The 26,496-nt window shown below is 43.2% G+C and overlaps 1 protein-coding gene across 1 annotated transcript in view; it reads right to left on the bottom strand.

Moving 5' to 3' along the window:
- FANCC (FA complementation group C) overlaps positions 1-21,104 on the bottom strand; it is a 413,110-nt gene extending 392,006 nt beyond the window's left edge. Inside the window, 2 exon segments of the mRNA XM_030193652.1 lie at positions 10,783-10,960; positions 21,028-21,104. Of these exon segments, the coding sequence (XP_030049512.1) occupies positions 10,783-10,947 (165 nt within the window). The 5' untranslated portion in view covers positions 10,948-10,960; positions 21,028-21,104.
- Between the last annotated feature and the right edge of the window lie 5,392 nt (positions 21,105-26,496).

Raw genomic sequence — 26,496 nt, 5'->3', positions numbered from 1 at the left:
CTTATTTGAAGTACTAAAGGGCATTAAGCCATTAAGATGTGGTTAGGGGGTCCTTTTACTAAGGTGCGCTGAAAAATGGCATGCGGTAGTGTAGGCGCAGGTTTTGGGCGTGTGTCAATCCATTTTTCAGCGCGCCTGTAAAATAGGCCTGTTTTTTATTTTTGCCAAAAATGGACGTGCGGCAAAATCAAAATTGCTGAGCATCCATTTTGGCTCTGCGACCTTACCGCCAGCCATTGACCTAGTGGTAAAGTCTCACATGGTAACCAGGCGGTAATGACCTGCACACGCCCGATAGGCACGTCTGAAAATAAAAATTATTTTTCAGTCACATGTATCGGACACACACCAAAGATGAAATTACCGCAAGAGCCACGTGTTAATCGAGCAGTAACTCCATTTTGGCGCACGTTGGGCATGCATAGAGACTTACGTGGCTTAGTAAAAGGGCCCCTAAGTGTGCGAAAACAGGCTACTGAAGAACATGTTAAAGCATTTTACAGTATTGTGCTGGTTGTGAATGCTAGAGCGTCATCTATTTTTTAAGAAATATTTCTTGTAGGGAACATGGCATGGGCAGAGAGTGGACATTCAAGTGTTATCCAGCTAGAGAATTATGATTAGCATGCGGGTACCTGGATAATGCAGAGATTACACGTGAGTATCTCCTGCCTCCTAAATAGGAGACAGTAAGTGGTCCCACATTAACTGTATGTATGCAGGTGCTGCTTGCTGACATTAGCACATAACCTGCATTAAAAAAATTTTACCCCCCCTCCCCCAATAGGAGCCGCATTAATTCTGGGCTTAGCGTATGGGAAAGTCCTGCATTAAAATGTGTTAAGCCCAGATTTTACTGCATGTTAGTAAAAGGGCCCCTATATAAATTGGCAAATAAGGAGACAAAGACCATGTTAAATTTTAAAAGCCAGGCAAAGTAAATTTGATCCTTGTAACAATAGAATACCCTTTTTTTTTTTTTTTTTTTAATTATTGGACTAACTGCATTTTTTAACAAGCATTCAAAGGCAGAGCCGCCTTCTTCAGGTCGGTTTAGGTACTGAGCATCCAATTACTAAAGGAACCTATGATGGTGCTAATGGCAAATTTAAACCAGTCCCTGGAATTTCACAGCTGCTAACTGCAGCCAGGGAGACAATAACATGACTTTTATTTATTTATTTAGATTTTGCTCACACCTTTTTCAGTAGTAGCTCAAGGTGAGTTACATTCAGGTACTCTGGATATTTCTCTGTCCCAGGAGGGCTCACAATCTAAGTTTGTACTTGAGGCAATGGAGGGTTAAGTGACTTGCCCAAGATCACAAGGAGCAGCAGCGGGATTTGAACCGGCCACCTCTGGATTGCAAGACTGGTGCTCTAACCACTAGGCCACTCCTCTACTTAATTATAGTAAACTTTTATGAATCATGCAGTTGAAGGCTTAGAACCTACTGTTAATTAATATACTCCACATCTCTGAGTGGTATTCTTTCATAAAGGGTTAAAAACTGTAATAAAGATAGATGATGTGATAGACTGTATGTAGCATAAGAAACCTTTCTGCAGAGAAGTAATGATATTAACATTAACACTGGAATTTATATTCCACCATATACCTCTTGGTTTAATGTGTAGCACACTAAAAAGAGGCTGGACATTTCCAGGAAATACAAAATAATTTTATATAAAATAAAATATTAGAAAACCCGAATAATCTTATTAATCATTGCTATCTAGAACAAATTTCCTAAATAAATAGGTTTTTGGAAGCTTACGAAACTGATTATAATTACTAACAGAGAATAGCAAGTCCTGAAAATGTTTATCCAAACGAGCTGCCTGGAATGAAAAGAGAATATCAAATACTCTGTATCTCCTTCAGGGGCCCTTTACAAAGGTTTGTAAAGGTCTAAGAACATCCAGCGCACACCAAATTGGCATTATCACCCGGCTACCACATGTCCCGGGCAGTAATTCCGAATTTGGCATGCACTGATAACACACGTTAGAAAATATTTTCTATTTTCTACCGCGTGGCGCTTACCTAGCGGTAAACATTGAAAATATTGAAAAGGATAGGGGAAGTGGGGAACCCTGCAGAACCCCACTTGGATTGCTCCACTCTGAAAAATTACCTTCCAATCTAACTCTATAAGAACGATCTTTCAGAAAACCTGAGAACCATTTATAAACATTTCGAGTTATACCTATATTATCCAGTATTTGAAGAAGAATAGCACAATCGATCAAATCAAATTGAAGTACCAAGTCTTTTTTGCCTTCGGACAACAATCTAATATTGTCAACAAGTGAACCAATGACAGTTTCAGTACTAAAATTTGATCTAAATCCTGACTGAGAAAAATTAAGATCATCATGACAGTTCAGATAATTAACAAGTTGAGAAGCCACAACTCCCTCCATAAGTTTAAAAAATAAAGGTATAGAGGCAATTGGTCTATAATTTGCCCAGGGCCCACCCCTTTAATGTCACCAGGTGTGCTATCACAGCCCCGCCCCTTTTGCATGACCCACCACCTCTAGCCCTGCCTTATTTGCATAGCTCTGCCCCAAATTTCATCTTTTGTAGTGACATCACAGCCACACCCCTTTTCCAAGCTGGCGTCCACCATAGGACGCACTACATCGCTTCCTAACGGGAAGTGACTTAAAAAAACTCCAACACCGCCCCCTACAGCCGTGGAGGAACGTGCATAGCTTAGTCTTTAATAAGCATTTGTTTTCTTTTTTCTTCTTATTTTTCTTTCAAAAGGATACCTTGTGCTTATATTTAAGCTGCATTGAGCCAGGTCTGTGTTGTTGTTTTTTTAAGAACGACAGAGTGATTGCTGAATGACAACCATTTTGGGTTTTAAAACAAAAGGATAGACTCCTTTCTCCTTACACTGTGCCACTATGGACTCTTTAAAAAAAAAAGTAGGAAGGTCCCAGTATTAAAAGCATTTTTTTCTCTCTGACTGCAGCTGCTTGGGTTGGGCATGATCTTACACAGATGTCTTAAAAACAGGAGGGGTGTGAGAAGGTAGATGTGCATACTGGGAGGCGCAGCACTCTACAAACAGCAGTCTGTAGGAAAATAGATAGGGGATGGGTGGGTAGGGTTTGTGGATTCTCTCATACAAAACAGGACACAGGACATCCCTCCAAAAAAAAAAAAAAAAAGAGATGGCTTTGATACTACATTGTAGGTTTGTTCTAAAAATTCAACGCAGTTCCCCCCCCCCCCCCCCTTTCGGGCTGGCTGTAGTAAACCAGCTCTTGCAAGCACAGCTCACGGGCTTCTGCCTGTGTGAATGGAACTGATAGCCTACGAGCCAGACTCCCCATGGTTACTTGTGTATGTTAATCTTAAAACAGCTTAGCTTTTGTCTATATGTGCCCTTTAAAGCAAAGAGGAGAAGGGGTGGATCCTTTTGTTTCAAAACTTAAAATGGTTGTCATTAAACAATCTGTCATTCTTAAAATACAGACGGATTTGACATAATCCAACTTAAAAATAAACACAAATGCCTATTTTTTTTCTTTCCAGTGAGAAAATAAAGGTTAACGTGCACACATTCCTCCATGGCTGTAGGGGGCAGTGTCGGGGTTTTTTGATGTCACTTCCCATCACGTGATCCCCCATCCAAGATGGCAACCAGCAGTAGAAACAGGAAGTGACGTAGTGCATCCTATGGTGGCTGCCTGCTTGGAAAAGGGTGTGGCTATGTCATTTCCTGTTTTGTCACTAAAAGGGGCAGGATTTGGGGTAGGGTTATGCCAAAAAAAGGGACAGGGTTTGAGGCAGGGTTATGCAAATAAGGTGGAGCTAGAAGTGGAGTTATGCAAAGGGGTAGGGCTGTGACATTACATTCGATGATGTCAAAGGGGGGGGGGGGTCTTGTGCATGCCCTCACTTCTAATTGGCTAACAGGACCAGAAGTGGGTATGGCCACCATATGCAAATTAGCTTTAACGAAAGGGGGTGAGCTACAGTGCTGGCCAATATGTAATCCCTCCACTGCAAAACACTATGTACAAACTTGAGCAAAAACATACTCAGAACCTTACCTTACCAAAAAAGCACTAACTCCCAAGACTCAAAGACCAACAGCCTTAAACATGAAAAGGCAGCACTGTAAATATTACACCAGGCCCACATTTCTACAGAGGCACTACATGCTAGCAGAATACCACACCTTAGTCACACATGCAAAACACAGATAGACTCTCAACAAATATGAAACAAGAGACCACACATCAGTAATAGAGCTACGAAGGCCAAAAAATGAACTGGAAACCTCAGGAAACCAGACTCTGTACACAACAATAACAGAGAAAAAGAAACTGAAATGCAAAATACCACTGATGTGCATTTCCAAAAGCTGACATATTACAATTAATAAATTCAGAATAAAATATTTTTATACCTTTGTTGTCTGAGCATTTTATTTTTCTATACACTTTGATCTTGAAGCCTCTTTTTTTCACTATCTTTGCAGGGTCTCCTACCCATTTCACATTTCTTTTCTCTTCATGTCCACCACCCATCTTCCCTCTGTGTCCCTATCCATCCTGTCCATCATTCTCCCCATCCCTAACCCTCCCTCGCTCCATGTTCAGCATCTACCCTCTCAGAGTCCTTATCTTCTCCTCAGTGTCCCTATCTTGATCTGTCCTGAATTTCCACCCTGTGTCATTATCCCTTCCTCTGTGATCAGCACTCCCCCCCCTTCCATGTCCCTATTCCTTCTGTCTAGCATTGCCCTCTGTGTGCCTGTCCCTATGCTGCCTCCATACCCAGCATCTTTTCTCTGTCTTCTTGCCCCTCCTCTCTCTCTTCCCTTCTTCCCAAACTTCACAGTAACATTGCAACATACATAGTAACATAGTAGAAGGAGACAGATAAAGACCTGTATGGTCCATCCAGTATGCCCAACAAGATAAACTCATTACTTATGGTATGATGTGATACATCATATGTATTCATGATCTTGATTTATCCTTGCCATTTTTGGAGCATAGACCATAGAAGTCTGTCCAGCAAAGAAAAACAGTTCTGATGGTGATGATGATGATTATCTTCTTACCTCTCCTGGGTCCAATGTCTTTCCTCTTCTGTTCCTCTCCTCCAATCCAGTCTCTCTTTCTCCCCCACCCCCCATCCCACTGGTCCGGAATCTCTCTCTCTCCCACCATCTCTTAGGTCAGGCACCAATTTCTGTCTTTCCATCCCTCCATCCCACCCTCCCCTCACAAGTCCAGCAGAGCAGCACTTCCTGTATTTCTCTCACCCTGGGTTCAGCACCTCTCCCCCCCTAGGGTTCAAGAATCTCTCTCCCTTCTCTCCCCCCCTTGGGTTCCAGCATCTGTTCTTCCTTCTCCCTCCCTCCCTTTCCTACCTAAGCTAAGCTTCTTTGGATCCCTTCCTTCTAAACAGGATTCCTTTGAGTATGCCCCACGCATTTTTGAACTCTGCTACCATTTGCATCACCACCTCTAACCTGTGCTGTAGTGGTCTGATGAGGAATCAGGCCCATACGGGAATGTCCAAGAAAGAGACCATTGTGCCTATAACTTGAACCTATTCCCAGATCCCCAAATCTGGATGTTGGTCAGCAAGAGAAGGAGCTGAGTCATGATAGGGGGTATGTCCTTGAAATAGCTTCATGCAAAACATGTGCCATGTCGGACCACTTGCCCCTGAGCTGACAAAACTAAGTTTACAACTATAGCGTTTATTAAGGTCATTGTCAAGTTTTTTGACTTTATTAAAGCAGATGAGATTGATAAAAATAGATATCATTAAAAAGACAATTAGTCCAATAATGAACTAAGTGCATGATTCTTGAAACATAAAAGTCTCAAGGCTTCAAGTTATCCCTGTATAGAATATGCATAAATTTTGATGCTGCCATTTAGGCGTGCCCCCATTTAAATGAACGCCCTTTATAGAACTGCCCATACAATGCTGTTTGACACAAAAAAGGCTTATAAAATTACGCTAATGAGGGCACTTTCCAAACACCTTTTATCTGGATAAATATGCTGTTTGAAAACTGCACACCCTCCCTCCTCCAGAAAAGGTATGCACCTATACCTCTTTGAATTAGTGTTATTGTTAGTGCTTACTGTTTTGCTTTAGCTACAGCTGTTATCTGTACACCCTAGGTGACTGCCTACTATGCTCAATGGTTAAGCCAGCACAAATAGTCTGTGGAGACATGAGGCTGAGGGCGAACTTTTGTCATACCTGTTAATTTCCTTTCCTTGAATCATTAAAGGTACTTTCTATTCCAGTGACATCACTGGGATAGGGGCTGGTGCAAGCTGGAATTTCTCAGTATGCTCTTGCAAAAGGAGAACAGGTACACACCAAATTGGACACTCAGGAAACCACTGCAGAACCCAATAACTAAACAAGTGATATGAAGTTCTAAACAATTTATCTAACTGCTTAATAGGCTTAAAAGTTTCTTTAAAGAAAGAAGGCAATGCCACAGTCTTCCAGGGTGGGTCTTGGACTGGTCTAACAGGATTCAAGGAAAGGAAATTAACAGGTATGACTAAATTTCACCTTCCTTTTTGTCCTATTAGACCAATCCAAACCATCAGGATATACAAAAGCAGTTCTTTAGTGGGTGGGAGAAGACAAGGCCACCTGTATGAAAGCTCTGCAAAAGGCAGCATCACTTCTACCCAGAACATCAATCTTGTATGCTTCACACAAGAATGTAGTGATGACACACTGGCCATTTACAAATGTCTTTTGGTGTTACAACTCAGGCTTTGGTCCAAGATGTCACTTGCACTCAAATAGAGTGAGCTTTCAGTCCTCTTGGTACCACTTTATACCTAATTACATAAGCCAGCTCAATGACCAACTTAATCCACTGCACTATGGAGGATTTAAATCCGCTTTTCCCTTCCATGGACTGTGGAACAGAAAGAAGAGCCTATCTGACCTCCACAACAGATTAGTAATCTTTAAGTACTGGAGCAACACCCTCTGGACACCCAACTTTTGAATCTTCACCAGAGACCCTGATATCTCATGGCTCTGAGAATGCAAAAAGGTAAAACACTTGGTTGACATGAAAGGAGAAGCTACTTTAGGCAAAAAGATGGCTCTGTCCTGATTAACACAGCATCCTCTGAAAAGGATCAGTATGGATCCCTGCAGGACAAGGCCTAGAGTTCCAAAACTCATCTGGCTGAGCAGACCACGACCAGGAAAACTGCTTTCAGGATAAGGTTCTTTATTGAAGCCTTCTTCAAATTTTCAAACAGCAACCCTGTCAAGGCACTGAGGGCTAAGTTAAGGTCCCATAGAGGGAGGACAGCCCTTAGCAGGGGGTGGATGTGCTTTACCCTATGTAAAATCCAAACTATATGTCTAGGCCACCAAGGAAACACCATGCTCCTTGCATCTAACAAGCGAGAGCTACAATCTAAATCTTGAGAGAGAGTTCAAGGGCAGTCCTTGCTCCAGCCCTCCATGAAAAAAGGAAAATAGAGTGCAATTGTACCCTCCCACAGGAGGACAGATCCTGCTCTGCACATCTATGGGCCTTAAGGAGAGTAGCAATGACTGACGCCAAGTAACTTATGTTGCTCAGATGCCTCCTTTCAAGGACCATGCTGTAAGCAGAAGGGATCCAGATTCTCCATCACAACTGGTCCCTGAGTAAGGAGACCCTGACCCTTGCAGTAAGGGAAGTAGAGGTCCTGCGAGCAGATGAATGAGATCCGCATACCAGGACAAGGCCAGTCTTGGTGTCTGTTCTGCTATGGATTTACAGCCTGCTTTACTAACACAGACTACTCAGTAATTACTGTGGATTCTTCTGGATTCGTATTAGATAAATGAGATCTTTATTAGAGGTTCTAAAATCTACAATGATTAAAATATATACAATGATTAAGATATATACAATGATTAGCTATATACACACAATGATTAGCTATTTAACTAAAAAGAAACAATATCTATCTATAAACAATCATTACATCACTGGTCTCTACATCTAAGCAATGCTAAGAGTTCCTAGACCAGGAAAAGAAGCAATAAAAGAATCATCACTGGTCCTTACATCATCCAGGCTCTTATCAGCTGGGGGGGGCCCTGTTTACAACAAAAGCCAGGAATTTCTTTGACCAGGAAACATGGTTCTCTGCACAGTTCGTACGTTACTCACAGATGAGCTCCCAATTTCACTGAAAGAAACTCCCCTTTTTATTAGGCTTACAACTCATGTTCAGCGCTAAGGAAAATTACAGGATGCTTCTCTGTTTAGGTAAACAAGCCATACTATGAGAATGTGGTCACATTTCCTAGTCCAGGTGGCCAGTCTGAACTCGAAAACAGGCCCCATCTTTCCCTTCACATAACAAATTAATTAGAGCTGTGTCTTATCTTCTACATTGCAACTTATTTTCATACAATCAAAGTTAAACAATCATTTTTAAACAGAATTACATCTAATACCAAATACAGACCCCGAGTTAACTGGTCGGTCAAAGCAGAGTTGAAAAACAATCTTTAAAATTCACTTCCACTATAGTGTCATCAGGAATGGATGAGCAGCTGCTCTCCAGATGACTCTGCTGATCAGAGGCCAAGGAGGAACTTCATATGCTCCTGTTGGGGGTCAAGGCTGCACCAGGGCATCAATTCCTGTCAAACCATCTCTCTTTTGCAGCTGCAGAACTTAGAACACTTTGTGTACCATGATGCTGCTAGATTGTGATATGGGGGACCCCAGCAAGCTACAATCAGCTGAAAGTCAAAAGGACTTAGCTTCCATCCCCTGGGTCCAGTGAATTCCAGTTGAACACGCTGAACACAGAGCTCCCTCTTTTGAACCTTCATTTTGAACATCCACTCTACCAGGAGACACACTGTACCTTTCTTGATATCAAGGTGCACCCGAGGCACTCCATGCTCTGCTGAGATGGATCCAATTGACTCTTGGAGTAATTCATTACCAAGCCTAGCTGTTCTAACAGTCTGATCACTGCCGCCATGGCCCTCTTTAAGTCGGATTCAGAGTCCGCTCTGATGAGCAAGTAGTCCAGATTGGATGCAGGGCTACCACCACGACTTTCAAAAAGGTTTGAAGAGCTGTAGCCACACCAAACAGTAAATCTCTTAATTGAAAAGGTCTCCCCAGAACACAGAAGCACATGAATCACTTGTGAGGTTCCCTGATAGCAATGTGCGGATAAGCCTCCGATGGGTACAGAAAGGTAAGAAACTCACCCATCCTGACGAGGCAATCAGCAAGCGCAAGCTCTCTCTCTCTTTGGAAACATGGAACTCCATAAAGCTGTCTGAAATTGGTTCTGCAAATTCCAGGGCTTAGAACTGTTGCATTACCTCAAACATCCACTGGTCAGAGGTGAGGAGGGCTCATCTGTGGTAGAAGAGACTGAGCCTCCTGCCCACCATCATCTCCAAGGGGCTCTGCTGAACATTACTGAGACTCTTTGGAAGACATGAAAGGGTCTAAGGGGTACCAGCTGCCTGCCCTGCAAGGTGAAAGTGGCCCCAGCCCCTCAAGGGAGCCCTACCACTGGTTGCTCACAAATTTGCCCTTGGGTGGTCCTCTGCTAGCTACTGATTGTATTCTTATTTTATTATTGTGAGCCATTTTTTCCCACTGAGAAGATCATAATCAAAATGGAAGTGGACACACAAAATGAGAACTTGAACAAAGCAAGAATTCATAAATTTTCGCAAAGCCAAATAGGGTGAGTTTGTTTGTTTAAAGATTTAAAAAAGGGTACTTGAATCACTGCCATTGATATTAATGGGAACTACAGAGAGGTGGCTTTAGCCAACTTGCTCTGTTGTAAATATACTCATATCTGGGGACTTCACAAATAAACTGGTGATTCAGGTAGACCAGTGGAGCGCTTCCTCCTACTACAATGGCCTGAATATTTTTTGTATGTTTCAAATATCTGAAAATTATAAACTCAGGAATCTAATTACCATAAACCCTTCCTCTAAATTCAAATAAACTACAAAAATAGAAAGCTTCTAGACTATAACTCCTCAGGAGATGTCAGCCAAATAACAAATAAACCCCATTTTTTTGCCGGAGACAGCCGGAGAGTCCAATCAGCCTTCCCTTTCTCTTGTCATACTAAACAGCGCGTTAGCACTGAGGACGCCTTTGGGGAGAAACACAAATTTGTTTCGGGCTGGATGATCTTTTTAAAACTGGAGTTGTAGAATGTTACCCTGTGCCTATAACGCTGTGAAAAGTTATGGACTGAAGAGTTTGTGATTGAAGTTCCATGGAAGAAGACTGATTTTTTCAATGAACTGCATGGATGGTTTTGCTACCAAATATATGGTGATTGTATTGGTATATCTGGATATACTTTCCATGGACTAACTCTTCTAATCTATAAAGGAAAAACGTTTTTTTTTTCTAATGTATACGATGTAGGGATGAAAGGAATGCTGTGCTTTGATACGATATTATCTATTTAATAAAATTGTATTTTGTTACATTTATATACTTTGTAGTTATAGTCTAGAAACTTCCAAATATCTTAAAGACAAATGTTTACTAATTACCAGATTTTATAACTGCTATTACACAAGTTATTACATAATTCATTATTCAGAGGCCAAAATTATTTTGGATAAATCAAGTCTTTGGTCAGTATTATAAGACTTTCTACTACTATGACCTTAAAAGTTGCCTCACAATCAAAATTATAGGGTATACATCAAAACAGCTCAATTTTTCAATAAGCTACTTACCATTTGTTTCAAGGTTTCGTAAATTTGGTGCAGGAACTCATATAGCTTAGGTAGATGAAGGCAGACATCTTGCTGGGATTCCAGAGTAGTGGCCTGACCCCACTCAACAGCCTTGTTCAACCAGTATTCAAAGCTCAAGACAAGGTTTTGTGCATCATGAGCCATCCCAAAAGGAAAGCTGGGAGAAAGAAAGGAAGAAACTAAATCTAGTCAGCTCTTGCAGTGTAAACTTCTCTCACTTTTTCACAACCTGCAAATATATTAAGACACAAAAGCTACTCAAGTTGGCCAATACATGATTTCCTAATAAAATGTCTGGGTAAGCTTTGGTGACTCAAAACAAGTTGTAAAACAATTAGTTTTAGCTGGTAGTTATGTCTCCATCCCATAAACACCAAGCATGAAATTGCATGCTAAAATTAAGTTAGGAAGCAATCCAACACCAAAACAGGCATTTTGAGCACCAAAAGCTTATCCAAGCTCTTAAATGTGCATCAGCTTGGAGATCACGTGATGGGCTGTGTGAGGATAGATATGTGACTCTCACCCTCTGGTGGCCCCACTTCTCAATGCTTACTCATCTTGCAGTAATCACACCCCAAAGTGTTACTACGCTCCTCATTGGTACCGATTATCCTATCTAATATAATAATTTGCTCATCCAACGTTCGAATGTGTCTCACTGGGATCGTAACCTCTCCTGACGTCACTGGCCCGCACTAGAACCCGCCCACACTAGAACCCTGCTTGCCTGATGTCAGGAGATGTTACTACTTCTAGCAGGGAGGCGGGAAGCACGCGACGAGAGGGCAGAGACGTTGCTCTCGAGGAACTGCTTCACATCTTGAACGGCACCGGCAAAAAAGAAGAGTGGCAGCCGCTTCAGCCCTTGAAAAACACATTCAGCGCCAAAAACGAAGAGGACACGGACAGCTGAACAGCAGTGGGAAAAAGGAAGACCAACAGCCGCTTGAGCCCTCGAAGGACAATGAGAGATGAACGGCGGTGGGAAACGGCAGAAACAGCCCTCCCAGTCCCAGATTCATCGTCCCTCCCTTCCTCCCTCCCTCCCTTCCAGTTCCAGGCCCCCCTCCGATTTTTAAAACTCATCTTCACTCACCACATCGGCGTGACGGCAGCCGGCAGCAGCAGTACAACGCACGCAGGCTCGGCCCGTCTCTCTGTCTTAGCTCTGGTCCCGCCCTCATTTCCTGTTTCCACAAGGGCGGGTCCAGAGCTAAGACAGAGAGATGGGCCGAGCCTGCGTGCATTGTACCGCTGCTGCCAGCTGCCGTAACGCCAACGTGGTGAGTGAAGATGAGTTTTAAAATCGGAGGGGGGGGGGGGTCACGTGACGCTATGTACCGAAGCGGTCGATGTTAGACTAGCTCCAGGTATCTCCTTGCAATTCCCGCTGAATCAACCTCTAAAAAACGACGTGAACCCATACATCTGCCAGCGGAAAGCTGCCACACTAAGATTCTGCTGCCGAAAGAGAGATTGGTGACAACTATGGTGACTAAATCGCTAAAAAAAGACAGAGAAAAGAGCAAAGCGCTGGAGGACAAAATGGCGGCCCCAGCAAGCCCGCCAACCTCTGCAGTCGGGTCGGCGTGGGCGGCAGAGATCTTGGGAGAGGTGACGACCGCAATGGAGGCGATCCTAGACAAAAAATTAGAAGGCTTAAATTCAAAGCTGGAGGGATTACAACATCATATGGCGCAACTGAGTCAAGACCTAGTAGCACACCAACAACGCACGGGGGCCCTGGAAGATCGAACAGGAGCCGTAGAAGAAAAATATGCTAAACTTCAAAAGCTGGTGGAAGAACAAATCGAGAAACTCGAGGATCTAGAGAATAGATCCCAACGTAACAACTTACGCTTTGTCGGGCTCCCCGAAGAAATCAGCAACAAAGACCTCCGTACTTTTCTTGAAACATGGCTAATGAAAGAACTGAAACTGAGCACAGAGATGGGCCCGTTGCAAATTGAGAGAGCGCATCGTATGGGGATGCAGAGATCGGGTGACGCTAGACCCAGAATAGTTATCTGCTGTTTGCTTAACTTCGCCCAAAAAACAGCAATACTGCAAGCTATGAGAGGAGGTATGGCTCTTAGATATAACAATCAAAAATTTTTTTGCTTCCAGGACTATTTGGCTGCAGTTGCAGCGAAGAGAAGGAGCTTTTCACCAATTTGCTCCTAACTGGTGCAACATAAGGTCAAATTTGCCTTGCTTTATCCGGCGAAATTACGGGTAACCCATCAGTTCACTACGAAAACCTATGAAACAGCACAAGCGGCACAAGACTTTGTGAAACAGCTGCTGCAGACGGGAGATGAATGAGATTGAAGGCACAGGCTAAAATTGAAAAATATAAACTGAAATGTAAAAAGTTTATTTCTGTATGGTGGTATTAACTCACCCATTAAAAGATCAAAAATTTTGAAATATCTGCAAAGAATTCAAATAGACGTTGCTCTTTTACAAGAAACACATCTCTTGGATAAAGAACATGAAAAACTGGCCAGATGGTGGGAAGGAAATTGTGTAGCCTCACCAGCTAAGGGGAAAAAGGGAGGAGTAGCCATTTTAATCAGGAAAGGGTTGGTGACAGAACTGAGTGATGTGACTAAAGACCAAGAGGGGCGATATATTTTTGGTAAGGCGATAATAGCAAGACAGCAGGTGCTACTAGAAAGTATATATGCCCCGAACCAATTTGAGGCTCAATTTTATAAAAAAAACCTGGTGGATACACTTACTAAAGTGTACCCCATCCCATTAATTCTAGGAGGGGACTTTAAAATGGTGTGTGACCCAGAAATGGATAAGTCTCAGCCTCCTCCCACGCTACGACACTGGCCCTCGAGAGGGCTGCCCAATCTCTGCACTGTACTGGATCTGCTAGATGTATGGAGAGTATTACATCCGCAGGACAGGGACTATACTCACATGTCAAGGGCGCATAATACCCAATCGAGGATAGATTACATACTGATGTCCCGATCATTGATGGGAGGGGTTAGAGAGGCGAGAATAGGACCTTACGCCATTTCGGATCACGCAGAAGTTTGGGTGAACTGGCAACCGATAGGGATGGAGGAGAAAATGCGCTGGTGGTCTTTTCCGAGCTATTTAGTTAAAGATACAGGTTTTAAAGACAGACTGTTAGCTAATTGGGCTGAATATAAAGCCAACAACGAATACTCAGTTGAGAGTGCCTCCTCTTACTGGGAAGCAGCCAAGGCTGTCATGAGAGGAGAAATGATAAGCTATGTCAGTCACTTTAAAAAAAGCTAGGGATAAAGAAATTTTGAGATTAGAGGCCCATATACGTAACCTACAGAAAAGACTTGGAGAAACCCCAAACGTTCATACTAGGAAGGAGCTTCTAGGGGCGCAAGTGACTCTAAACACATTAATTCATGAACGTGAGGTCAAATCACAAACCTACTATAAATTCCAATTATATAAATTTGGGGGCAAGGGCGGAAAGATGATGGCGCGACTTATAGCTCGAAAACAGGCCACTCGCATAGTAGCAGCCTTGAAAGATCAGACAGGTAAACTATGCCACTCAGACTCTGAAATCCGAGATATTTTTAAAAAATTTTACCAGCAATTATATGCAGAAAGGGATGATTCAGGCCTTGAAAGTACTTTATATTTGGACAACCTGGATTCTCCGAGACTGACTGATAGGGAGAGAGAAAAGCTCAATGCCCCTATATCTATTGATGAGGTGGAATGGGCAATTGGAAGTAGTCAATCAGGGAAAACTCCTGGGCCAGATGGTTTGAAGATAGAGTTCTATAAAATGATGGGAGAGGCCATTCTACCACCACTGGTGGAAGCATATAATGAATGGGTGGAGCAAGGGTCACTACCAGACCAACTGAACATAGCTTGTATTATATTAATTCCGAAGCCCAAAAGAGATGTTACTTTACCTGAGTCTTATAGACCCGTATCACTATTGAATTGTGAAGTAAAAATTTTTGCAAAGATACTGGCAAACAGAATGAGTCGGGTGCTGCCAAGAATTGTGCATGAAGCACAGGTGGGCTTTGTCAAAGGCCGAGCTGTATCTAAGAATCTTAGACGGATTCTACTTTCTTTGGAACAGATTGGTAGGGGAAATAGATCAGCCCTCATAGTAAGCTTTGATGCAGAAAAAGCTTTCGACCGTGTAAGATGGGATTTTCTGTTTACAGTAATGGAAAAATATGGATTCGACGGATGGTTTTTGGGAGCGGTTAGATCTCTTTATTCCTCACCAAAAGCGAGAGTGATGGTGAATGGTAATTGCTCAGAAAACGTGGGGATAGAGAGGGGCACTCATCAAGGTTGCCCCTTGTCGCCGTTATTGTTTGCACTGTATTTGGATCCATTGATAAGAGAGGTATATTCCAATTCAGAAATTCATGGTGTAACTTTGGGTACTGTTAAGTTCAAATTGGCAGCCTTCGCTGACGACTTATTAGTTGTGATCACAAGGCCAGAGACATCGTTGCCAGCTTTATTAGAGGCATTTCAGGAATTTGGGGATTTCTCTGGTCTCAAATTAAATTTGGAGAAATCAGAGGCATTGGCTACTGATGAAGAGATTAGTAGAACTTGGCCTGGGACCTTCCCGTTGCGGTGGGCAAGTGGACACTTCCACTATTTAGGTATTTTGTTATCCACGAAGACTAGGGACCTTTATAAACTTAATATACAACTACTGGCGCAAACCAAACAGCAGCTGGAAAAATGGGAAGCATTGCCGCTCTCTTTGATAGGTCGTTTGGGGCTCATACATATGGTCATTCTTCCTCGCTGGCTATACATCATGCAAACTCTCCCCCTTCGGCTGTTGAATAAAGATCTGACGAATTTCTACCAGCTGGTAATGAGATTTTGCTGGGCGAATAAAAAGGCGAAAATCAAATTCCAGCTGTTGTGGGGGGGCTGGTCACAGGGGGGACTAGGCTTGCCTAATGTGAAACTATATAATATGGCATGTTTACTGCGACATATTAGACTGGCTTTTTGAATCGAATAAATACACCCCCCTAGAGATGGAAGAGGCATTTTATGCTCCCTATCGCTTGGTGTCACTGTTGCAAGTGGAGAGATCTTTGATCCCTAGATACTTAAGCCAAAGTTTGTTGTTGACGCCGCTGCGTGACGCTTGGCAGTTCTTGGGGAAATGTCTGAAAGTGGATACTGGAATCACGGAATTAATGACCATTCGGAGGAATCCTAAGTTTGTGTCAGGCTTGGAGAATACAGTATTTAAAAGATGGGAGGAAAGAGGAATAACTTGTCTGGAAGAAGTAATTGGAGTCGAGGGACAGATAAAATCCCAAGAGCAAATATTGGGTAATGAGACGCTGCAATGGGGGGACACTTTTGCTTATTGCCAATTGAAGCACTTTATACATTCCCTAGATGGGAAGAAACTGAGACAAAGGACGGGGTCCAAGTTGAAAGAATTCTTTGAGGAAATTTCGGATACTGAACCATCTGTCTCTGATGTGTATAAGGCGCTAGGGTCAGTGGGGATGATTAAAGACTTGAAAACAGTTAAAGAGCGGTGGGAGAAAGATTTGGGAATAGGTCTCCTCAACTGGGATATAAACAGGCAAGTGAAGTGTATTGCAAACTTAGTTAGTGGGGCCCAATATCGGGAATGTGCTTTTCGAGTACTTCATAGGGCTTACTTTACACAAGTACAATTAACAAAATTTGGGGGAGCACAAAATTCAATATGCTCGCGATGTAAAAGAGCAGAAAACACATTTTATCATGCATTTTGGAGCTGTGAAACCATACAGGGCTTCTGGTCCAGAGTAGCTACTTATCTGTCAAATTTGCTGTCTTGTGAAGTAGCAGGAACCCCCTCACAGATGTTATTGGATATATATGGGTCGTTCAGAGGAAACACCTCAGAGGAAACATTGCTCTTTCGTAAGGGGTGTCTGCTAGCAAAGAAATGTATACTTTAGTACTGGACTTCAGAAGCAGTGCCAGAATTTTGGCATTGGCGGAATATGGTGCACCAGCTGCTGATGTGGGAGGCAAGAGAAGCCAGAGGATCCCCAAAACGAAAAACTCAGTTTTTGAAGATCTGGGGAAAATATATAGATACCTTATCAGCTAAGGGTAAGAGCTTTGTACTTAATGTGCTGTAGACACTATATTGAAGCTGAAGGTGGGACAATTCCTTCTTTAGGATGATTGAGAGTTTTCCATGGGGAGGGAGAGACTAGGAGGGTCAGAGGAGGGGAGTTGTTGGGGGTGGAGGGAATTGGGAAGGGGGGGTTGGATAAGGGAATAAAAATAAGTGAAAGCAATAGTCCCGAACTGTTTGATGTTTGATTAGGATGGAATTTCATGACTGGCTGTACATATTGAATATATGTTGTTGATAAAAGTGTATACTGTTTTCAATAAAAACCGCTGAAACATAAAATCAGAGGGAGGGGGCCTGGAACCGGGAGGAAGGGCGGGAGGAACGATGACCCTGGAACTGGGAGGGAAGGGGAGGGGAGGACCCTGGAACTCGGAGAGAGGAGGGGACCCTGGAACTCGGGGGGGGGGGAAGAGAGAGAGGGGGGAGGGAGGGAGGAGGAGGGCCACGAACTCGAAGGGAGGGAGGGGGGCCTGGAACTGGGAAGGAATGGAAATGGAGGAGGGGGGGCCTGGAACTTGGAGGGGGAGGTGTAATGCACATGTAGGGGGGGAGGGCAAGGGACAGAGGAGAATTGCTGCACCACGATGGATGGAGGGGGCAGGGGAGAGATCCTGCATATGTATGAATGCAGGGGAGAGAGCATAATTGGTGCACATGAGACACACACTACACTCTCTCACTCACACAGACACACACATTCTGTCTCTCAATCACATACACTCTTTCTTTCTTTCTCTCTCACACATACTCACTCTCTGACACATACTCATTCACTCTCTCACACATACTCAACTCTCACACATACTCTCTCCTAACAGTTCCCTTAAATACATAATTGCCATTAGAGGACAACCTTGCTAGCGCCCATGTCATTTCTTTCAGAAACTGGCCTTTTTTACTAGTGGATAAATATATTCTATGAGAGCACATGGCAATGACAGCAAAACCAACAAAAAAGGATAAAGGGAAACCCTGAACCATGGATCCCAAAATGGTGGACATGGATGTTGGAATATCAGTAGCAAGCAATGGGCTCAATCACTTACCTAGGCAGTAGTTGCAGCCCGAGATAGCCATTTTGATCTGCTGTCAGCACAACTCAATGACATGTCTAAATGCCTGACCAATTTGGGTGTATCAGTGTGTAGGAGTTCAAATGATGCACCTCGGAGGCAGAGGAGACATTGACTCAGGCCTAGGCACAGTTAGTCCAGTTGCACCAAAAACAACAACCTTTGAAGACAAAGTAGATGACCTCGAAAACAAGTTATGCAGAAATAATCTGAATTTTGTTGGTCTACTGGTTACTGCTTGAGTATTTATTTATTTATGCATTTTTGTATCCCACTGTTATCCAAAAACAAGTTTTGGTTCAAAGTGGCTTACAATTTACATTTTGGTGAGATTACAATAGTTTTATATAGTTATGACGTATGGAGACCATCGATAGTTTATGTAGTTGTCAATGGAGTTTGAAAGATGTAGGTTTGAAGAGGTTGGACGATAGTTCATGTAGTTCTATTGGAAGTTTTGAAGAGGTCGGTGGACGATAGTTCACGAAGCTCTATTGGAAGTTTTGAACAGGTCGGTGGACGATAGTTCATGTAGTTATATTAGGAGTTTTAAAGAGGTCGGATTGAAAGGTAGGATGATAGTTTGTGTAGTCATTGGACTTTTAAGGACAATAGTTTGTGTAGTCATCGGATTTTTAAGTAGATAGATTTAAGGAGGTTTGATGATTGCACCTTATATAGTTGTAGAATTTTTTGAAGAGGTAGGTTTTCATTTCTTTTCTGAACTGAAGGTAGCTTGTAGGCTTTTTGGAAATCTCGTTAATTGAAAAACTCAGGTCAATCCATGGTTTCCATGTGGAGCATGCACATCACTTGAGGCAGAAGGCAGATAATGCCATAAAGTCCAGAGTGGTTACAGCGAAAATATTAAATTATGCTCATAAAACGATAGTGTTGACAGCTTATAAAAAAAAAGGCAGCAGAGCGTTGTTATGAAAACAAATGGGCACTTAAATTCAAAGCCTATTCCACTTGAGTTACTACTCAGTGGAAGAAGCATAATCCGATTTGTGCTCATCTGGAAAAGGGAATAAAAATTTGCATTGGTATACCCATGCACATCTCTTATGTGGGAACTAGCTACATCGCAGTTCAGAAGGTTGAATGCTTAAAGATTACTGCAATGCACTTTACGCTGGCTGCAAAGAGCAAATCAAGAAACTTGAGACAGCTCAGAATACTGCAGCTAGACTCATATTCGGCAAATCAAAATATGAAAGTGCTAAACCCCTACGAGAAAAGCTACACTGGCTCCCACACTCAAAGAACGCATTGCATTCAAAATATGCACCCTAGTTCACAAAATCATTCACGGAGACGCCCCGGCATACATGTCAAACCTGATAGACTTACCACCCAGGAATGCAAAAAAATCATCCCTTACATTCCTTAATCTTCACTTCCCCAACATAAAGTTCTAAAATACAAACTAATGCATGTGTCAACCTTTTCCTACCTGAGCACACAATTCTGGAATGTGCTGCCGCGCAACTTAAAAACGCTCTATGAACTAACTAACTAACTTCCGCAAACTACTGAAGACCCATCTCTTTAACAAGGCAAACCACAAAGATCAACAAATATGAACTCTTACATAAATATCCAGAACTGCCTTATAATTTATGCTTGTTAAACTACTATGTCTTATCATTATCATGTTATCAAGATCCTTTTGTATGCTAAACATATATTTTCTTAAATGTTTCCACTATTCATGATGTATTGTAAGCCACATTGAGCCTGCAAAGAGGTGGGAAATGTGGGATACAAATGCAATAAATAAATAAAGCCAGCCCAACAGGAGCAAAGATGGCCAAGATCCGAGGAGACAGCCCACGGTCAGGTGACCAGTGAAGATATTTGGAACCATGCTGAACCCAGATTCTGGACAATAAAGGATTTTCTGTGTTTCGGTGTATAATTTGCTTCATCTACACACATACCACACCGTCTTTTTTTTTTTTTTGTATAGGTTTTGTGATGGACTTGCCCCTGGAGAATACTGGGTGACATTCAAAGCCTGGAATGTGGACTAGCCTGAGCAATCAGCTCATTTAAAATACTGTTCAATTTATATTTGGACTAGAGCAGTGTTTCCTAAGTCCAGTCCTGGAGTACCCTTGCCAGTCAGGTTTTCAGGATATCCACAATGAATATGCATGAAACAGATTTGCATATAATGAAAACCTGATTGGCAAGGGGTACTCTAGGACTGGGGAAACACTGGACTAGAGACTCTCTGTTGAGCACATATGCTGGGGTTTGTTGAGTTGAATGCTTGTACATGCTGGATGGTGTGTAAATTTTGCTTTGGGGGTGGTGAAGTGTGGTGTGAGTGAGTGATTTTTCAGGGTAAAGATGCATTTGGGATAGAATAGTAATAATTGAAGGTATAGTGTTGCAGAGTTTACTCTGGACTTTGTTGTATATGGAGTAAGAACAGGATAATGGCCATAAACCACTTACAGGTTGCATTTTGCTCAGCTTAAGAGCTTCTGAGTACTTCTCTGCACTGCAGTAGAATAACTAATAGCCTCATTACCATCCATTTTAGTATACTGTGTGTCGGTGTCTTGTGCACCATTTTGCTTCTACAGATAGTGCTTATTTTCCTTTTCTGCATCGCACACCAAAATAAGCACTATCACATTAACCACAAGCTTCTGCTTGCAGTAGCTTTTTGCATTGGCCCAAGTGGGGACAGAGCAGGAGAGAGAAAGAAAAAATGGGTAGGGCCCCCTGATCTTATCCAGTATCTCTCTCTCCCCACACCTCTCCTCTTCTCCAGCAGTGTGGCATCGCTCCTTCAGCTACCCCCTCCTCAGTCCCATCTCTTCCTCCGCTCCACTCCCCACTTCCGCATCGTCTCAACTCTCCACAATCTTGCATCTCTTTAGCTCTTCTCTCATCCTCGTCTGGAACCTTTCCCTCCCACCCGTGCTCCCGTATCGCTCCCTCTTTTTCAATACCCCCTTCCTTCCATCCTACCTTCTAACTTATCTTCTTGAGTCCAGCAGCAGCAGCAATTCAAACAGGCCGCCCTGCGCCGACCCAAGTCACCTCCCTCCCAGTCCCACCCCTTTTCTATACAACTTCCTGTTTCCGGGAGGAGGCGGGTCGGGATCTTGTCGCTTTAGGTGCCGGTGATTTTAAACAAGGAGGTTTTCTTGAACCTTCTTGATTTCAAAAGACAAGTTAGGTGGGTCCACTTGGGATTGCGAGAGAGGAAGTGATGTCGGGACTGTAGTGCCGACTAGGGGTTGTGAAGCGTCTGCTTCCTTCGGATATGTAGTTTACGTCCCCATGTAACTTGGGGTTGTCCGGGAGCCGTCTGGACGAAGGGCTTGAGACCGATCGTTAGAAATCTTTAAGGAGGGAGCTCCCGTCTGGTGCTGAGGCGAAGTTCGTGATTGTCCAGCACGATCTTGCGGAGTTTCTCCTGCAAAAGGGGAGGGGTGGGCTTTTTGCTCTTGCCCTTTCCCTTTTTTTAAGTTCTGAATATAACTGGCACGCTCAAGTTCGCATGCAAAATGATAGAATGAACCTTTTATCTTTTTTTTTTTTCTAATTTTGTGACAATGGTGAGATCTTAAATCTCTCATGGCTGAGTTATCTTGTTGTTGTGTTCTTAAGTTTGCTATTACTGCGTTCTTTATAGGCAGTGAAATACCTTTACTGGAGCAGGATAAAAATTTCCCAAAAATATTACTGTACAAGAACTTTTCAGTCATCAAGGTTGCCGTTCAAGGTACCAATTTTTCATCCTGTCTTTAAAATAAAGAGCAGCAGAATTCACGTTTTTATGATTTAACATTTTTATTGATAACAGACGAAAAACAGTCAACAATAATATAAATGTACAAAAAAAAGCAAATACTACTACTACTACTTAACATTTCTAAAGCGCTACTAGGGTTACTCAGCGCTGTACAATTTAACATAGAAGGACAGTCCCTGCTCAAAGAGCTTACAATCTAAAGGACACGTGAGCAGTCAGTCTGATAGGGGCAGTCAAATTGGGGCAGTCTGGATTTCCTGAAAGAGTTAGGTGCCGAACGCAGCATTGAAGAGGTGGGCTTTAAGCAGAGACTTGAAGATGGGCAGGTAGGGGGCTTGGCGTAAGGGCTCGAGAAGGTTGTTCCAAGCATAGAGTGAGGCGAGGCAGAATGAGCGGAGCCTGGAGTTGGCGGTGGTGGAGAAGGGTAATGAGAGGAGGGATTTGTCCTGTGAACGGTTTCGGGCGGGAAAGTAAGGGGAGATGAGGGTAGAAAGGTAGTGAGGGGCAGCAGACTGAGTGCATTTGTAGGTAAGAAGGAGAAGATTGAACTGAATGCAGTATCTGATGGGAAGCCAGTGAAGTGACCTGAGGAGAGGGATGATATGAGTATATCAGTTCTGGCGGAATATAAGACGTGCAGCAGAGTTCTGAACAGATTGAAGGGGGGATAGGTGGCTAAGTGGGAGGCCGGTGAGGAGTAAGTTGCAGTAGTCAAGGCGAGAGGTAATGAGAGCGTGGACGAGAGTTCGGGTGGTGTGTTCAGAGAGGAAAGGGCGAATTTTGCTGGTTAAAGAGGAAGAAGCGACAGGTCTTGGCTATCTGCTGGATATGCGCAGAGAGGGAGGAATCAAAGATGACTCCGAGGTTGCGGGCAGATGAGACGGGGAGGATGAGGGTGTTATCAACTGAGATAGAAAGTGGAGGAAGAGGAGAAGTGGGTTTTGGTGGAAAGATGATGAGCTTGGTCTTGGACATGTTCAGTTTCAGGTGGCGGTTGGACATCCAGGCAGCAATGTCGGATAAGCAGGCTGATACCTTTGCCTGGGTCTCCGCGGTGATGTCTGGTGTGGAGAGATACAGCTTGGTGTCATCAGCATAGAGATGATACTGGAAACCATGAGATGAGATCAGGGAGCCCAGGAAAGAGGTGTAGATTGAGAAGAGAAGGGGTCCAAGGACAGATCCCTGGGGAACACCAACAGATAGCGGGATGGGGGTGGAGGAGGATCCATGAGAGTGGACTCTGAAGGTGCGGTGGGAGAGATAGGAGGAGAACCAGGAGAGGACAGAGCCCTGGAACCCAAATGAGGATAGTGTGGCAAGAAGTAAATCATGATTGACAGTGTCAAAAGCGGCGGATAGATCGAGGAGGATGGAGTAGTGGCCTCTGGATTTGGCAAGGAACAGGTCATTACAAATAGTATACCATACAGAAGGTAGACTATGTAAAAAAAAAATCTGTTGTTAAAGATTTAACATTTATATCCCCCCCACCCCCACCCTCCAATGATTAATATGAAACAAGATGGATTGACCCAAGAACAGAAAAGAACAAAACATTTAAAAATATTAGAGGTCAATCAGAAAACCAGAAACAAAGAGAGTCATCCCCCAGTCTCAATTCAGCAATTAAATAGTGAAATCTGAAGTGCCTGGACTCTTATAACACTCCAGAAAAGCTTGGCGGAATACAACAGGCAAAAATCCCATCCCTAACCCCAACATGTAATAATAACTATAAAACAAAAAAAACTTGATGAATCCTACGGGTTAGATACACCCAACCAACCCATGACATGCACTGCAGAAGGATCCCCCCTCCCCTCAAAAGGAAAAAAACACAACAAAGTTGGGGGTCCAGGAAAAGATTAGAAAGTGTTAAGAACAAGACTCGGGCTCTATGAGACAAAGACTGTAAATAGGAATAGCCAGCATCAAAGCATGAAAATTATTCCTCCAACTCCAAAAGACAGGGCAGCATCACTGATCCACACTCCTAAAATAATTCATTTGCCCAACATGCCTGCCATTCAGAGCAAAAGTGTGTGAAAACGATTATAAATATGAAAATCCTCATATCTGTCCAATCCCGATGGCGATGCTGGAATAGGGTAACCAAATAGTGTCTCCAGGTAATGTAATATAGATTTCCAGAAATGTTGAACTTTCACACAACTCCAAAAAACATGAAAAAATGAATTAACACCCTGATGGCATTTCTGACAAATAGGAGTATCCAAGCCCCCTGCCTTAATTGTTCTTGTGTAAAGTTGGCTCGATGTAGTACACAAAATTGACATTCACATAATTCAGCGCTAATAGAAAGCGTGGTTATACAACGAATCAACGTACAACAATCCAAAAAATCAGTAGGTAAGCCTAAATCCTGACCTCAGCGGTTCTGAAGCTGGTGGGATAATGGGGCTGAAAAGATGGGGCAGAGAAAGAGAGATCCTGGATGGAAGGGGAGAGAGGGAGGGCAGACCCTGGATGGATGGGAGAGGGAGGGCAGATAGTGGATGGAAGGGGTAGAGAGAGAGAGGGTAAACCCTGGATGGAAGGGAAAGGGCAGATGGTGGATAGGAGCAGAGAGAGAGGGCAGACCCTGGATGGAAGAAAGAGGGCAAACCCTTGATGGAAGGGAGGGAGAGAGGGTAGATGCTGGATGGAAGGAAGAGAGAGAGGGCAGATAGTGGTTGGAAGGGGCAGAGGGAGAGAGGGCAGATGGTGGGTGGAATGGGCAGGGAGAGAGGGGGCAAACACTGGATGGAGGGGGCAGACACTGGATGGCAGGGGCAGGGAGAGAGAAGGCAGACACTGGATAGCAGGAAGAGAGAGAAGGCAGATGCTGGATGGAAAGGAGAGAGTGAAGATGAGGAAAGGAGAAACCAAAGATGACAAACTATAAATAAATATATATTTTTTTCTTTTTTTGCTTTAGCATAAAGAAGTATTGTAGCTGTGTTATTTAACATAATAAATGTTTATAAATAGAAAATGGAAATAAGGTAATCTTTTTGTTGGAACTAATTTTAATACATTTTGACTAACTTTCTGAGACCAAAACCCCCTTCCTCAGGTGAGGATAAGATACTGTAACAGCAGTATCCTATCCTGAGGAAGGAGGTTTTGACCTCTGAAAGCTAAATGTATTAGTCCAATAAAATGTATTAGTCCAATAAAAAGCGCTTCAAACTGCCTTCGCATGTGTCTCAGCTTTGCCTCTGGTCCCGCCCTTCTGGAAACAGGAAATGAAGGCGGGACCAGAGGCAGAGCTGAGACACACGCGAAGGCAGTTTGAAGCACCGCTCACCTTCACTGAGGACACCGCACCCCAAGGTAAGAATTTTTAAAATACAGCCAACACTTAGGAAGGCGAGGGGCTGCTGGAGGACAGGTCATGCTTGGAGGGCAGAGAGAGAGAGAGGGAGGTGCGATTGCCTGTGGTTGGTCCCTTCTCCTTCTGATGTCGCATTACCGTGCAGCCTTCCCTGCCCTTGGAGGGCGGAGCGATTACAAAGCCTACGAACACTACAGGGCTTCACTACTACACGGCTTCAGTGCCACGCTGCTACGGAGTCAGCTTCAGAATGTTGGAGGTGCAAATTATTAGATATTTGTTTTATTTCTATTTGTTAATTTGTAAAGTGATGATTGGATTTGTTAGTTTTTTTCAAATTTACATCTGTTTTTATGTTTTGCATAGTACTAGGGGACGTACATCACTATCACTGTTTCTATGGTGTTGCATTGTATGCAGAATCTGGCTTCTTGGGGGGGGGGGGGTCAGTTTAATTTTTGTCTAAATATTTCTATTTTTATTTTGTGGTTACTTATTCTATAGTGGATTAGGGTGTATCTGTGTCTGTGAAAAAGATATGGCTTTCTGTTGGCACTGGCTGTGCAGGATCGACCTGTACTATTCTGGCTGGTTTAGTTTTATAATAGGTGAATTGACGTTCTAGTGCTCACTGCAAATTTTAAGATGCTTCCTTTTCCTAGGTACACCCTTGTGTGACTCGTAGAAATTACTTCTTATGGTATGGTAGAATTGCTCTATAGGTCCTAAGTGTTTTGTATTCTCAGTATGCCTAGTCCTGGAATTTGTTTTGGGGGGGGGGGGGGGGGGGTTGTTAAAAAAGGATCGGCCCCAGGTGTCAAATACCCTAGGTACGCCACTGAAGCAAGCATTGTTTCCTCACACACCATCCTTCTCCACAGGAGAACTGGGAAATTCCACTACAAGAAGAAAGGGACCAATTCCCATTGGAACAATGGGAATACAAGACGTGGATTGACACTCCCACATAAGTAAACTGTCATAACTGATTAAGCTGACAGCACTTTAAGCAAGGCTGTGGGAGACTTCAAAGTAAAGTATGGTTTCCAGTCTGGGCAAACAGGTCGTAGGACCTGTTACAACATTTAATCTGCAGACATGCTCATGGAGTAAACCCAATACAGAATGTAGACTAGTAGAAATTGGAAAGGGCCATGGAATCAATTCATTTAGATGAGGAACCTTTTTCATGAAACATATCTTCAACATTTATCAAAATATAATAAAAACTAGTAAAAAAGGCCCATTTCTGACACAAATGAAACGGGCGCTAGCAAGGTTTTCCTCAGCTCCCCTGCAGCCACCCATGTCCAGCGACCCTCCTCTCCCCCTGCAGCCA

This window comes from Microcaecilia unicolor, chromosome 2 (genome assembly GCF_901765095.1).
Source record: "Microcaecilia unicolor chromosome 2, aMicUni1.1, whole genome shotgun sequence".
Lineage (NCBI taxonomy): Eukaryota > Metazoa > Chordata > Amphibia > Gymnophiona > Siphonopidae > Microcaecilia > Microcaecilia unicolor.
Note: the sequence above shows the minus strand (reverse complement) of the source record. Positions and strands in the feature narration are given on the sequence as shown.